Source organism: Octodon degus, unplaced genomic scaffold (assembly GCF_000260255.1).
Source record: "Octodon degus isolate 3935 unplaced genomic scaffold, OctDeg1.0 scaffold00097, whole genome shotgun sequence".
In the NCBI taxonomy this organism is placed as follows: Eukaryota; Metazoa; Chordata; class Mammalia; order Rodentia; family Octodontidae; genus Octodon; species Octodon degus.
Genome location: NW_004524673.1, coordinates 7,578,431 through 7,594,282, shown reverse-complemented (window position 1 = coordinate 7,594,282; position 15,852 = coordinate 7,578,431). Strand labels below are relative to the sequence as shown.

Sequence of the window (15,852 nt, the reverse complement as noted above, 5' to 3'; positions counted from 1 at the left end):
ATCCTGTTCAGATGTTATTATGGAAACACTGTGCTAGGCCAAAGTATCCAAATTAAAATGCAAGGGATGGAAATAACCCTCCCTGATACACCGGGGTAGTGGAAGGTGGGTTTGTTTATGAGTAGAATAAAATTTACAGCTAACTCTAAAAACAGATACATCATCAACTTGTAAATTTGAGTAACATGTCATTCCACCTCTAGGTTCTGGAAAAAAACACTAAGGTTATGCCTAAAAAAAGAACAGCAAAGATCTGGGGATCACGCTAGAGGTAAAACCACAAACTTTTCCCATCTTTTTATTAAACATAATAGGCAGGTTACAGTTTGACAATGAGATCACTGCTCTGGGTCCAGGAGGGCACTGTGGTTCATTATTCAGACACTCTGACCCCGGGAATAGCTTCAGAATCAGGTGTCTGGCTTTATGTGAAGCAGTAATTATTACGGCTTATTTTTCAAAGGTTATTTATATAGATTCTTGGGAGTCAAAGGAGAAAAAAGTTTCAATGAAAAGTTTTCATTTTTCTTAACTATGAAAACTTTTAAAAACTGATGCTGTGAGACAGATTTTACCTCCCAGTTACTAAGATGACTAATTAGCTTCTTTAAAAAAAAACCCAAAAGTAAAAAAAAAAAAAAAAACCAAAAGTCACATGTATCAATTTCGTAATTTTAATAGGTTCCTATTTCAAATGCTTAAAAATTTGTTTAAGTTCTGAGGACGCTGATTAGCATTTATATTGCCTAAATACACAGCCCTGGTCTTGCCTCTTACTCATCTATGATTCCACTTCCTACCTTCAGGGGAAGAATCTAAACAATCTATCTCTACAAGTGTTAAACTGAGGGTCTGGCATTTATAGGGTTCAACCTATGCCAGTTTCCTTCCTTCCTGTCTTTTGGAGGGTGAGGCCAATGACCAACGGTATAAGTGGAAATAGGAAAGTTGAGGAGGAATAGTAGGGGAAAAGTGCCCCAACCCTCTTAGTCCAAAATAGAAACTGTTTCTTTATTTCTAAATCATGTACAACAACCCATTTTAAACTGATGTGAAGATTATATTGTGCTAATATGCCAATTTTAAGGCAGATAATTTTTCAGCTATTAATGGCCAACAGCTAGGGAACTTCCCCAGTGTAAATTGCAATGCTGCCCCATGACTAATGACAAAGTTATGACCACCCCATCAGCAACCCCTGTCTTCTTTGTTCTGTAGCCCCTCTATTTTGCTATTTACCTGTGCCCTGCTCTGACACCGCTATAATGATGGATTCAGGAGACAGCTTCCTTTCTACCTTTTCTCAGTATTGGAGATTAAACCCAGAGTCTCCTTTGCACTCTATCACGATCTACATCTCCATCACTTTTTACAATTTTAATTTTATGACAGGGCCTTGCTAACTTGCCCCAGCTGGCTTGAACTTGTGATGTTCTTGCTTCAGCCTCCCAAAGTAAAGGAATTACAGGTAGGTGCCACCACACCCAGCAAGAGATGGTTCTTGATCATCACGTTTTATTAGGGGTTCAGGCTCCAAGAATGGTGCTTGTCACATAGTAAACTTTCTACAAATATGTGTTAAGTGAATGAAGCTGCCCTACCAATGAGGGCTCCACAGTTTTTTTAAATTCAATAAACACTTGTCAAAATGTTATTGGTCACCAAATTTAAAAGTAAATAAAAACTCTACTGCTAGTTAGTGACCATAAAAAGCAATCTATGTACATCTAAGTCCACTCTCCTTAAAAAAGGGGTTGCTTTTCAGAACTATCTGATGGAGTATTAGATAACTCTTCTATCAATTAGAGTGCTGTCCCTTTAGTATGAGTTGCTGCCAAGTTCAACTGGTTCACAAGCCCAGATAGGGTCCTGAGCTGCTGATGTGGGCATCTAACAGCAGTTAGAAGCTCCTCTGCTACAAGCATACACACAAACAGACTTTAAAAACAGAACCAGTGAGGTGAGAAGGCACAGGTATAAAATCCTAAACTATTCAGGAGGATGAGACAGGAGGATTGCAGATTCAATGTCAGCCTGGGCAACTTAGTGACTTAGTGAGATCCTGTCTCAAATTAAAACAAAAAAGTGCTGGGGTTATAGTTCAGTGTGTGTAAAGGAACTGGGTTCAATCCCTAGTACTATAAAAAATTAATTTCTAAAATAAATATGCAAAAATAAAAGTAAGGGGCTGGCAATGTAGCTCAGTACTTTCTGGGCTCACCCCCCAGAAACCAAAGGAAAGAAAATAACTAGAAGTTAATGATTACGTTTTAATTTTCCTCAAAAGTTTTGAAACTACAATAGAAGATTCTACTTTTCAAAATTAAATACACTTGATTAAGCCTTTTTTGAGAAATCTAGTAGGAACTTCTCACACTGCAGATGGATGCCAATTCCTGCTTTTCTTCCTGGTTCTCCCACAGCTTTGTTACAAAGTTTTCTCCTTGGGTGGGAACAAATAAATAACAAAAATGTGGGGAGAGGAAAATAAAGAAAAGTTGGAATATAAGAAATGCCTTCTTGGCGGTGTTGGGCTAACAGATCAAGTGGGCTAACAGATAAAGAATTCCTTTAGATACTTTAAAATTCCATATACAATTTCTATAAAATTTTTACACATAGAAAAATTCTATGACAACTGCCTTTCATTATTGAATTCTTTCTTCAAATACACTTTCATTAACTTATTGTCAATGAAAATGTATTTACAGTGTGAATTCTAACAAGTTTTCAGCCAGGTAGTATTAATTTAAGAGACTGTGAAAGGACAGACAAATATAAATAATGAGAACAAGGACCACAATAGTTTCAAAGTGGTTGTGGAAAAAGACTGCTGCAGTAGAAAAAAATGAGTGATGTCCCTAGGCCACCAGTAAGTCATGGAGTCTTCCTAAAATCCTCTGCATCCCAGCCCTGCTCACTGTGCAAAGCTACCAGTTGCTGGCTGTGCCAACTACTGTTCCACAAACTCAGGCATACAGCTGCTCACCTGTTTTCTAACTTCCCCCAGTCTCACTGACTGAATAGTTCTGTGACCTGTCCAGAATGAGTCCTTCCATAGTGGCACACACCAGTATCGTCTTGGCCCTGCCCACCAGACTCCCCACTCTGGCCAAGCCTCATTCTCTCTTACTGAATCATCTGGTGGTCCCTACCCTCTAGCTTTTGTTCTGGAAGCTCTGGCCACACTTCGCTCCTCCTCTCACTCCACGAAGCTTACTCTTGCTCATGTTCCCAACACCATCACTCTCCTCAGAAGACCTCCTGGGATTCACAAAGAACCCACACTGTTGCATGTCTTCTCTCATGGCTCGACATCCCTCCCTGAGCTCTCAGCTTCTGGGTCATTGTCCCTACGCCTCCTGGTCCGCAGGCCAAGCCTACCTTGCCTCTACTTTCCATTTCTCCTGGGCCTGCCCTATTGAATGCGTACAATAAAGTCTCACAAGTGATTAACTGATCTCTTGTTCTACATACTGTAATCATATGACCAAGCATAAAAAAGCAATTATTCACTGTAAAAGCTGCAGAGATTCAAATAGGTCCTTAACAATAATAACTTCACCTTCATTTTTAATATGTTGCTATGGCAAGCACACATAGGTTTCAAGGAACAATGAAGGATCCCCCTCATATTGAATTTCCCCAAAATTCTCCATATTTTAAAAACACTAATTTACTCATTGGTCATGCCCTTGAAATATTCCTTACAAAACGTATTTTCAAATTCCACTGACATGTACTTTCATCGGTTAATTTTTAATTGAGCCAAATATTAAATGCTCACATTAAGCAGACAAAGCATGTTTAGCTTCTGATTTGCAGTGACAGCTTGTGTTATTCTCACACACAGGCCAAGCATGAAATAGAAAACTAATAACCCCTTAACTGTATTCTCAAAGTATCATTTATGGGAAAGAAAACTACATTCAAAGAAAACTTGTGCAATGGCTGTCATTTTCCCCCCGCGCTGCAAGCTGTTACAAAGCAGGGGAGCTCATTTTCTCACGGACACGGACAAGCTCAAGAATCCCACTGTCACTGGATGTATTCATTAAGAAGGAATCTGGCAGCAACACAGGGGACAGATAGTTTGGAGACCAGGCCAATTATCTGGGTGTCCTTTATAATTTGAAGTTTCTGAACTCACTCAAAGATAAGCCACTTGAAGAGGGGCTGGCAGTGGGAACATAAGGCACAGATGGCCACAGAAGAAGAGCGGGAGGAAGGGGGATGGGGAAGAGAAGGGAATTTGCTTGTGGCTTCATACATGGGGACAAATCTGCAAGCTGACACATTCGTTTCTTTTAAAAGCCCCTGGAGAAGTATGGGCAAGCTTCATTACAAGTAAACAAATCATACAATCTTTCTGACACAGATGACAAATGATGAGCAACAACACTTTGTGTTTCTGTCATGCCAAAAGATGAGAATTCTCAAAAATACAAATTCCACCAGTTCGTAAAATCAGATAGGCAGCAAAGCTTGCTTGAATCAGAGCAAGAACTGGGCCTAAAGCTGCCAGGCCAATAGTTTTATCTGTGATAGCCCTGGTGGGCTTATCAGTCAAGTGTCTTTAAAAACAAAATTTTAGGTTCTCTCACCTCTAGGAATGCTGAGTTGTACTGACTTCCAGTTTCAACTACCTGCTTGCTTTATGGGAAATCTAGGGCATTGTTTATCTTTGTGACTTCTCTGCTGCTCTTTTTATATTTGAGCTACAACACTGATCAAAGTTAAAATCTACCTTGGTCCCTCTGTGAGAATCTGGCAAGGAGCTGAATTTCTTTAATAATAAAGTATAACTTGACTTTAAAACCATCACATTTTGGACTAGGTATGAAATCAGAGAAATTACAGTAAATAGGTACACAGGTGGACTGTGTGTACAGGTTCTTTGTAGAAGCAGATACAGTGTGAATGTTACATATCTCTAATGTTATGAGGGCAAATAAATGTCGAATGATTAATATGAAGCAAAATTACATTTTAAGTATGAATGATACACCTTTTGAAGTCAATGAGAAAGATGAAGACAAAACATTTTGAAACAGTTTTTCTTTTTTTAGTTTCTACTAAATATTAATGAGACAGTAGAATGGGACATTTGGGGCATACAAACTGTAAGAGAAATGGGAGTACATTTGCTGGTGAGGGAAAATTATATTTCCAAAGTACTGCTAACATAACTGTTTTATTAATTTAGTCTTTCAATTGACAACCATTGTGTGTACCCACTTACTACTAGGCTAAGTGCCAGGTTAAACTTAATAGAAGAAACATTTCATGAGAAAGTCCTGGTGAAGAAGGACATCTTCATATTTTTTTAAAGACCAAGAGCCACAAATAGAGGGTACTAATAGAATAGTAGAACAACACTAATTTGACTTGTTGAGTTATTGTTTAGGGTGGAAAAATCAAGCTCTGAATAGTGAAACTCAGGCTTGATTCAATCCACGAAAGTCTACAGAGGACTTCTGGGAAGAGGTAAACAGTAATGATAAAAGATCACAGAATCATTTTCACTTTTGAAAATGAAAGAAAAAAAGAGAAATCAACACAATTTGGGCAAAAAGGTATATTATATTCCAGCTTCTCTTTACCTCTTGCGCTCCATGTTCTTAAGCTTAACTGCATAACTACATGCTGAGTATTTTCACTTGGACATTCTAATGAAAGCTCAGATTGAAAATGTCCACAAATGGGCTGGAGAGATGGCTCAATGGTCTAAAGCACCTACTTGAAACAAGCTTGGCAAGGCACAGGGACCGCGGTTCGATCCCCAGCACCACATGCCAGCCAGACCCGCCCCCTGGTGGGCTGAGCTGGCCACACACACACACAATAAATAAATGTAATAAATAAAAAATAAATAAATATTAAAAAAAAAGAAAATGTCCACAATCATATGCGTCACGTTTATTCCATCAAATAGTAACTGTTATCCTTCCTTTCTCCTCGAAGATAGTGTTTTTTAAGCCAGCTGGTATCCACCTAGAGTCTTCTGATTCTTTCCCTTACTCATTCCTCAGCCCATCTCTTCCCATTCCTTTGGTCTACTTCTATTCTGTATCATTCCCCATATCCACTCTCTCTTTCCATTTCTCATTCTACAAATGAGATTCAGACTCCCACCTGACCTCCCCCACCCAGATTCAACCATTATCCATCTTCCTCATACCAACATATCCTGCCTTGTCTTAGAATCCTTTCAACATCTACCAAGTCAAATACAAATCTCTAACTCAGAATCAAATGACAAGTTCTCAAACCAAAGTCCACTGGAGTGTTCTTGATCCCCCAGTCATGTCAGACTAATAATTCCCCAAACAGGATTCATGCATTTCTGTTTGGCTTTGACTCCCCTGGTTCTGCTATCTCAAGTGCTGTCTCTATACACTTCCCTGTTCTTCAAAGTTTGTCACAAAATTATTTCCTACAGCAATTTACATACCTGGACTTCTTCAAAGGCAAGACTATTTTACACATTTTTTATGTAATTAAAACACCTAGCTTAGACCTTTACACATAATTGATCCCCTAATAAATTTTTTGAGTGAAAAATAAGTGTGCATTTCCCTAAACAGATCTTTGTCACCTTTCTATATCCATCACTGCCCTGGTTAATCGAAAACCAGGATTAAGTTTTATGGACAATTACTTGTTTTCCTTGATTAAGACTTCCTCAGATCATTTCCTTCTCATACTGTTACTTTAATGTGTAGTAACTAGCTCTATCTCACTGTACTTATAGTTTTGCTATATAATACTTTATAACCTCTTCTCCATATTTTCAGTACTTTTTTAAAAAAAAGATGCTGGCAGGAATCCATAAAGGAAATGGTTAGGAGATAGCCTTGAAATTTTAAACTCAGAGGTGCCAAAGCTGCTGTCCTTTATGGACTTACTTTCCCCCCCTCCAAAAATAAAAATATAAATCAATATGTAAAGTTGATAATATTGTTTTTAGCTAACAATATTCCTATGCTAATTCTAATAAGGATATATATTAGATAGGCAATGACTCAAGAAAGCTCAATATTTGACCCACATTCTCTTAGAAAATTCAAACGCTGCAAAAAGGAATAGCTGGCTGCAATTCAATTTAGAGTTAATACACAGATGCAACATTCCTTGTGTTGTAAAGCAGAAATATTAGTTATCTGCTAAAGAGAGCTAAAAAAAAGTCAAGAAGAGACAACCTGCAACACTGATTCCTTGTTTAGGGCTCAGGCATTAAAATTTGTAACCTCTCCATTAGTCTTTTGAGGTTTAACTGTCTTTTTGACAGTTAAAAACAGAGAAGTGCAGTAATTGGAACTGTCACAAGAAAAGATGTATGGGTCTCAATAGAAATAAGTCTCCCTTGAAAAATTAAAGCTTTGCTTGACACAGTGGGTTTTCAGGTTGTTTTCAGGAGACATAATAAAGAGCAGAGTAGATTCGGTCATGAGCTTCTGACTCATTACACTGAAGCCCCCAGAGAGCTGATTAACTAAGAAGAGAATATGGTTCTATTCCTTAAATTTGGAAAGCAGAATGAGCAGCGATGGAAATGCAAATTTTCCCAATAAAGAGTTTTCTACTGAAGCACATGCTCCACTGCAAAATGAGAGGAAAGGTGCATTACACAGTTAACCTTCTCATGGAAAGCACACTATGCCCAAGGAAGCCACGAAGGAGCCAAATCAAGTGACCCTCCAGTATATCGGGGAGAATCCCTCTTTAACATGTCCATAAGGGGGTGTCTGTGGGAAGCAGTCCTTACCTTCAGTTAGTTTAGCTAGTCAAACTGTAACTGAAGCTCCAGTTATACCCCATTATCACACAACACTAGGATCACAGCAAAAAATTTTATCAACAGACACTTTTCTCCACTCAGAGTTGGAATTTATAATCTCTGGAGGGAAAAGTTAGTGCTTACTGACAGAATTTTTACCTTACTAGCTGCCAATGGCAAGATTACAGTAGGGTACACTGTTGCCTTCTCCAGCTAACTCCTACCCTCTGTGGGTTTCATAATAACAAGGACTTACACTTGGTATCTCCATTCAGGCAGGTACGAAGGCCTTGGGGTTGAGCACTGAGGAGAAAACCCAATGGCTCTGGAGAAGCACAAGTAATTATGCAATCCTCATTGTTACTGAAAACTGACGGGTTAAGAGCACATAGAAACAGTATTGGCCCTAATGAAATTGGGTAGCTATCAGAACAATCACCTACCTTTTCCTTAATGTAAAAGGCAAACAGCTTTGTTGTAATTTTAAAAGCTTTACTATCTCTGCTTAAAGAAAGAGGACAGCACGGTAAATTAGAAGGTCAACACCTGTGCCTAGGAATATAGTCTACAGTAGACTGTGAGTTTCTACAGACTGTAAGTAACATTTTAGAAGAGCAACATCTACTAACAGAACAGTCCCTAAATCAAAACAAAATAGAAGATTTCTCTTCTCTGCAAAAAAAGAGGCCTTCCTCTAGTTCAAATCAACTTGCATTTGTCTGCATATGAGAAAGAGTTAAGAAAAACAATTCTTCACATTACTCTGTTTAGCAGGACCTGGGGTGCATGACTATAATCCCTGCACCCTGAGATACTGAGGCTTGAAGACTGTAAATTTCAACTCAGTTTAGGCAATGTAGCAACTTTGCAAGACCTTGTCTCAAAATAAAGGGGGAGGTATAACAGTGAAAGATCCTGGGTTCAATTTCCAGGAAAGAAAGAACGAAAGAAAGAAAGATCATTCTAATCTAATCAGAATCTGGATTATCTTTTCCTTAAAAAGCATTAATGAGATTCTTTAAAAACGACTGTTTACTAAGTATTGTTAATGTGCATACAGCGCTTAGTGGGTTACTATTTAAAAAGGGAACTCATGCATTACGTTTCAGTTGTGTTAAGCCTATGTGTATGTTATACAGTATTTTTAAAATTATATGTATTTTCCCCTTATTTAAATCAGGTTTTAACGCACACATGAACAGCCACATGGTTAGAAATAACTTTTTTAGGCAGAAATTGAACTGCATGCTAAATAATACGTACTTAGTTCTTTTCTTTTTTCTCTCTAAATCTTGGATTCTAGAATCAGGTTTGTGCAGAAGTGTGGTGACTGAATGTTTAGCAAACCACCTACAACCCTAGCCTGTGAGTTCATCTAGGAGATGGGCCAACTTTGCCTCCCACAGCCCCAACTTAACCTAGGGCCCAAAGCATGAGTCTTGCCGTCATGTTCATGAAGTAACTGTCTTAGTCCTTGAGTGATTTTCATCATTAATACTGCTTAGATATCAAATGTTCATGTTGGAATCAAACCAAGCAGAGGGAAAGAGAAACTTCATGGGAAGCAGATTCGCCAAGTGGTCTCTCCATATGTAGTTGAAGGATAGGTGAGCAGATTGAGGTTATGGCCATACCTGAATATGGTGATATTAGATTACCTTAAAAAGGCTTAGCAGAACCTTTGAACCTGAGATACAATATATCTCTGGGGGAAAAGAAAACTTTCTGCTTGTACACTACAAAGATGGTGTTGTTTTCTAGCACAAATGCACTCCTGCTTTGCTAAACTACTACTAAGACACGATGAATGACCTCAGAAACAGGTAGGGAGGGGTGCTGTGTGGGAGACAGCCCTATTTACACACAAAGCACTGCCATGCTTTTTCATAAATGGCTAATCACCCCCCTCCCCACATGCAGAACTGGACTGGAAACAGAAAAAGCAATAAAAAAAAATGGCCTGTTTGGCTTCTCTCTCTCTCCTGCTGCTCTCTTTCTCACTCTCTTTTTCTCTCTCCCTCCCTGCCCCTCTCTCCTGTGGCCTGGTATGGTATGTGTGGCCTAATGACATTTAAGCAATCTGACATGTACCAAGCTCAATCAAGGGTTGCTAAAAAGAGCAATCCATTCTCACTAGAAAGCACAACCAAAAGTAACAGGATACACACAAAAAAGTTTTCAACATTAAATTAAATGACATTAAATAGCAACAAAAGCCCTAAAAGGAAATTGAGTGAAGTGAAAGATTTTATGAAGATCCAGAAATATAATCACTCATCAGCACATGACTGAAAAACTCTAGGAGCAATAGTGTATTTTTTTCTACAAAATAAATTATTGAAAGGGATCATGTGATTCTTAGCAGGCAGAAAGATGCACTTTCCCAAGGAAAGTTCATCATTAAATGTATTATTTAAGACTGTATCATCGTCATGCTATTTTTAATCCTATTACTTTGCTGCCAAAATTGTCCATAAGCAGCTGATACTCAGCCACTAAAAAAATGATGCTCTTTCACATATTTTGTACACTGGCATGAGAATGGTACTCCTTTCCAGTTAATCCAATGTTTTGCTGAACATGGACTGCATCCAGAAAATAGAAACTGCTTGCTTACTAACTAATACAAAGGAAGTTGACTTCTCCTGGGTGTGGAGAACTAAATCCCTATCTTTCCAAAACTACTAAGACCAAAACACCAATACCAAAACCAGCAAACAAAGAAAACCAAAGCACCAACCATCTCATCAACAGTGAAGCCGATCTCCTACAGTTTCTTGTTGGAAGCATCTTATTCTTTTACTTGGCTGTGTCTCACACCTTCCCCAGGCATGAGGCTGAACGTCATCACAGTGCTGTTTGGAAGGTACTACCAATTTTCACTCATTCATCATCAACTTGCCCATCTCTCAGTCCTTTGCTTGCAAGAATCCCTTTGTCTAAAAGCAACTGCAGGGTCATTAAACTCATTTACAGAATTTAAACTGTACTAGGAGGGGATAAAATAATAACTACTAGAACCATTAAAAATGGTGATCTCTTACCTTTAATTAAAGTAGGAGCACCAAGTTATTGATATGGGACCAGTGATGCTAATGTCCATTGTATAAGTACTATGAGAAACATTCTTGAGAAGGTTGAGTTGATGGTGTTTATATAGCTCTTTCATTCTAATCTTTTTTTTTCTCAAAGATTAGATGACTCTAGCAGACATCTGGGAAATATCGAGTTTTCCAGGTAATACTTCAGGGGCAACTGGAATGGGGCATTGCAGAATTCATCCGAGGATATGATTCTTCCCAAAAGACACCCCAAGAATCAAGAATCATAGTTAGCACCTCTGACTTCAGTGTACACACAAACCATATTCCAACTCAGTAGCACTGGAGTGAGACCTGGGATTGTGCAATTCTAAGAGGCTCCCTGGTGACTCTGATCTGGGATCCACACACTAGCTGCAAGGTCTTAGACACTTTCTGAAACTGTTGCCCTCTCACTATTACCTCTTTTTTGTCTTTTTCTTAGTACCACACAATACCCTCTTCAGATTTAGGAAAAAAGCCACACCCTACTCTATACCCAATTGCTACTGTAGCCTTTAATTTCTAGGATTCTGGGACCATCTTTTGGAGGCTGATCATTTCAAGGACTGCTTTCTCCTTGTTTTGAAACATGGAATGCAGTTTTCCTCAGCTCAGAAGGTTCTCACTTTGCGGCAGGAAAGCAAGTGACTTCAAGTCTAAAGCCTTAAGTGTTCAATGCTGTGTTCTACAGAGGAGCTGATCCACGTCTCAAGAAAATATGCTATCTCTTCTGGTAACTTCCCCATTGTTATTGAAACTACACTTTAAGATGGAATTTCTTATTAGACATAGAACTTTGGTTGGTACAAATTTGGAGGAAAATTTGACTGTATGTCAAAAGCCTCAAAGAAAAATTTAGATAAATAATGCACATTTGAAATGATAGGCAAACAACTATAATTCTTGAAATTTGGTTGTTTTCTAAAGTGTCCACATACATTGCATTTCCTGATAAATACTTTCTTTTAGACAAATTTCCTTGTTTTTCTATATAGTTCATCCATCTATGTGCTACACTGAAAATTATTACGTATATTTACTATCAGTTATTTGTGGTCCTATATGATTTATTTTTACCATAAGGGGTTTTGTAAACACTTTTATCATGTTGTACAAGATGTCATTGTGGTTTGGCATCATAAATGCAGCATGTACATTTGCAACCTCAGATACCTGCTGACCACAAAGATAGGCTCTACAATACAAGCCTTATTGTGAAAGGAGGAAAAAGCAATCATTTAAAAAGAAAGCTCATTTAAAGATGTTATACTACAACTCAACACCAACGGCCAGAGTTGTATCTAAATTTCTATCACAAATATATGGCCCTATTTCCCACTTTTTTTTTTTTGTTAACTTACTTGAAAGAGTTATCATCTTGTATCACTTTCAACTTCAAAAAAGGTTTAAATTTTAAAATAATAAGAAATAGTAAAACTATTAGATCAGTTTTACTTTGGTTTTAGAACAACCCTTCTGGCATCTGGAAATCTGTATCTCTTTGGAAATAGTGGTTAAAAATTGAACCACCTACTTATAACTAAACATTTAACAAAAACGGTATTTTTTCATCCTTTAGTAAATTTCTTTTCAAAATTACTAACACCCCTAATGTGAGAATCTCAACAAACAGTTCATAAATTTAAATTTTAGAGCTTTAAGTCAGTGAATTTTACTTTTAAACATTAAACAGTAGATCAATACTGTCAATTTTGGTCAAAGAAGATCAGATGTTCACATCAATCATCCTACTTTTTATGGTCTTTTCTCTTGAAGTAAAATACAAAAGGTACATCTTGCCACTTAATCTGTTTGCTGTCATTCTGGACTTTTTTCCTTCTGTTAAGTCCTATGAAGTAATATTAATCATTCTTCCCAGGCACTAAGAAAGGAGGCACTAAATTGAAACCTCTTCAAATACAACCCTCATTAAAACAAAAAGTCTAAAACAAAGACTTTAGACAAAAATTATTACTCTTCCATACATTAATCATTTTAAATATAAGGTGCAGATCTTAAGGCTAAACCTTGAGCATTAGGATCTACTCCCTACCCCTCCAAACAAAATTGTGGAAAAGATGAACTATACGGTAAAATGATGGACTCTATTCCATCTAGCATAGCACCAGGAAAAGAAATCACCTTGCAGATGCTCTTCAAAGCTACAGATACCAGTCATTTTAACTGAAGTCAGGGCATCTCTCAATCCATGCTGAGAATTACTCCTTACATTCTCCTAGATACAAGTAGTTTTCAGCATAGGAAACCACAATGTGGATTCTAGGTGGGGAGACGTAGCAGATGCCAGTAAACTTTAAATCATACATACATTACAGAACACCAAGTATGTGACAGATGCAAAATCAGTGTCCAGCAAAATAAAACATCCATAGCCCACTGTTCTTCACGGCAACACACACCATCATGCCCACTGCAGGCACGAGTCCACGAACTTCAGTGAAAGCCAACAAGTACTGCTTAAGTTTTCCAGGGAAAGGAACTTGGGGAAAATTTTACCAGATGAATCCGAAGAGGTCCCCTGGTGGAATCTACTCACCTAACTGGATGGTTGTCAAATTTTACTGCACTAAAGAATCCACCAGGGGAAGCTTCCACACTAACCAGATCCAACCCTGGGGATCTGGTTCGTAAGTGGTCCCTGAAATCTCCAATTTCAACAAGCTATGCAGGGCCAGGAATCCCTGATGCTAAGAACCTTGAAGGCTCGGTTTAAGAAACACTGAAGGGGTACCACCTATGAAAACATCTTACTGGCTCAAAAGTGATGGATCTTTAAGTTTAGTGGCTGGCAGCAAGTTACACACTTTTGGCAGCAAGGGATTATCACAGTCTGTTTGGCAGGGTGCACTTCGTCCAGAGGAAAAGACAACTGCAAACCTGGTTTGATTTCACTGGCTCAGCAGCCTCCAGTTGACCCCAGAGTCCCCACACACGCCTGCCACGGCATCACAGTGGCATCACAGACCGGAGACCTCAAGCCCAGAACACTCACTCAGGCATGCACCTACCCAGCCTCCGTTATCCTGGATCCAGGTGTGCAGGTGCCGGTTCAGGTACTCGGTCATCCAGAGGGCGATGTTGTCCACCAGGGGCGACATCTCCCGGTTGACACTCTCCACACACATGACCCCACCGAACTCAAAGAAGGCCACAATCCTTCCCCAGTTCACCCCATCCCTGAAGAGCTCCTCCACCACCGTGGCAAAGCGTCCCCTCGCGGTGAAGGGCGTCAGGTGCAGCTGGCTGGACATCTCGGCAAAGTCGCGGCGATAGCGACGGGAAAAGTCGTCGCCGGCCTGGCGGAGGGTCAGGTGGACCACAGGTGGCACCGGGCTGAGCGCAGGCCCCGCGGCGGCGGCAAGGCCGACCAGCGGTGGCGGCGGCGAGGTCCTGGCGGCCAGGTCCCGGGGCGCCGCGGGTGGGGAGTTGCGGCCCGGCTGGAAGGAGAAGATGCCCGGCGTGGGGGCGGCCCCCGGGGGCGCGGCGCTCCCGTCTCCGGCTTCCCACTCGTAGCCCCTCTGGGACAGCTTATAGTGGATGTACTTCATCACTATCTCCCGGTTATCGTACCCTGTTCTCCCAGCGTGCGCCATCCTTCCCCTAAGAAAAGACAACAGCACCTCTCGCCCCCGTCCCCACCCCACAACCCCGAAAGAAAAAAAGAATAGTTACAATCCAGCTATTTTATTGGATGTGCTTTGCATTCTTGGATGAGGGGGTGTCTTCAGTCACGCGGAACACTTGATTCTGGTGTTTCCCCCTTCGAATGAGATGGCAGGAAATTTTTATTCACACTCCTTTCAGATCTTTATTTCATGAGGCACATTATCATTAAGTATTGTTAATACCAGTCTACTTCCTCTGTGATGCTGAAAGGTTAAGGAAAAGAAAATCTAGTAAGTCGAAATCAGGTGCGTTTTCCTCAGTGCATTAGGTAGGTGAAAGCCGGGCATACACACTACAAGTTAACCTTTTTTTTTTTTTTTTTTTTTTTTAAAGAATGTATTAAACTGCCTGGAAATTAAATTTACTTGGATACAATTAAAGTCAAAAATCTCAAATGTGTCCACTGAAAGTTACAGTAAACCAATTTCCTGTGCAAAGAACTTACTTGTATTTTTTAAGAACGGCATGATCCTCTGTCAAGTTTCCTTTTTTGTAAAACCAAAACAAACGCATAAGGCAACGATCCCATCAATCTTCAGAACTCTCCGTTTGTAGCTGCTCTGAAACTTCCAAATGAATCGGGGCCGGGGGTCGGTTGCAAAAATTAGTATTTCCAGGTTGATTCCCAGACTTCTGCTTCACAGAAATGTCAATCCGTAGGAATCCCAACCGGAGGTCTCAAGAGCACGAGAAAACAAGGCAGCAGCGGCGGCGGCAGATGAATTACAACGTTCAGTCCAGCATTTGCAGAAGTCCTGTGATTTTCCCCCTCTCGGCAATTTACACACGCACAGACACGCGCGGGCACAGACATGGATCTCTATCCACGGAACTGCTTCACGCCTCCAAGGACAGGAGAGAGACACGGGAGGGGGACGATGGAAGAGCCGAGGACGGGGGCAAGAATCCTCTTCTGATTAAACTCCGTACGGCAAATGCATTTTCCGAAAAGCTGCTTGATAAATGAAGGCAGGACGCGCCCGGCCCGCCGCCGGTGCCGAGCGCGAGAAGCCCGCGCGCTGTGTGTGGTGCGGTGGGGAGAAGGAGGTGGTGGGGGAGGGCTTTATTTTTTCCCTCTTTTCCTAAAAAGGATGACTGCTACGAAGTTCTCCCCCCGTGGACCCCTCTTCCGCTGCACCCCACCAGCGCACCCCGCCTCCGGGCTGCGCACCCTTTCTCCTCCTCCTGCTCCTGCGCGGCGGCGCAGGCGACGACCGCCTCCTCGAGCTCCCGCCGCGCAGCCCGCTCCGAGGGTGACGGCTGCCCGCGCGGAGGGCCGGCGCCCGGGCACCTGGGCTGGCA

General features: G+C 40.5%; 1 protein-coding gene across 2 annotated transcripts in view; it reads right to left on the bottom strand.

The window, feature by feature from the left end:
* The window catches only part of Bcl2 (BCL2, apoptosis regulator), a 188,570-nt gene extending 172,724 nt beyond the window's left edge, over window positions 1-15,846 (bottom strand). The window contains exons 1-2 of one of the 2 annotated variants that reach the window (XM_004638261.2): window positions 14,996-15,846; window positions 13,893-14,753 (exon numbers count right to left, since the gene is read on the bottom strand). In XM_004638261.2, the coding sequence (XP_004638318.2) occupies window positions 13,893-14,477 (585 nt within the window). In that variant the 5' untranslated portion in view covers window positions 14,478-14,753; window positions 14,996-15,846. The other variant, XM_004638260.2, reaches the window with a different exon arrangement.
* Between the last annotated feature and the right edge of the window lie 6 nt (window positions 15,847-15,852).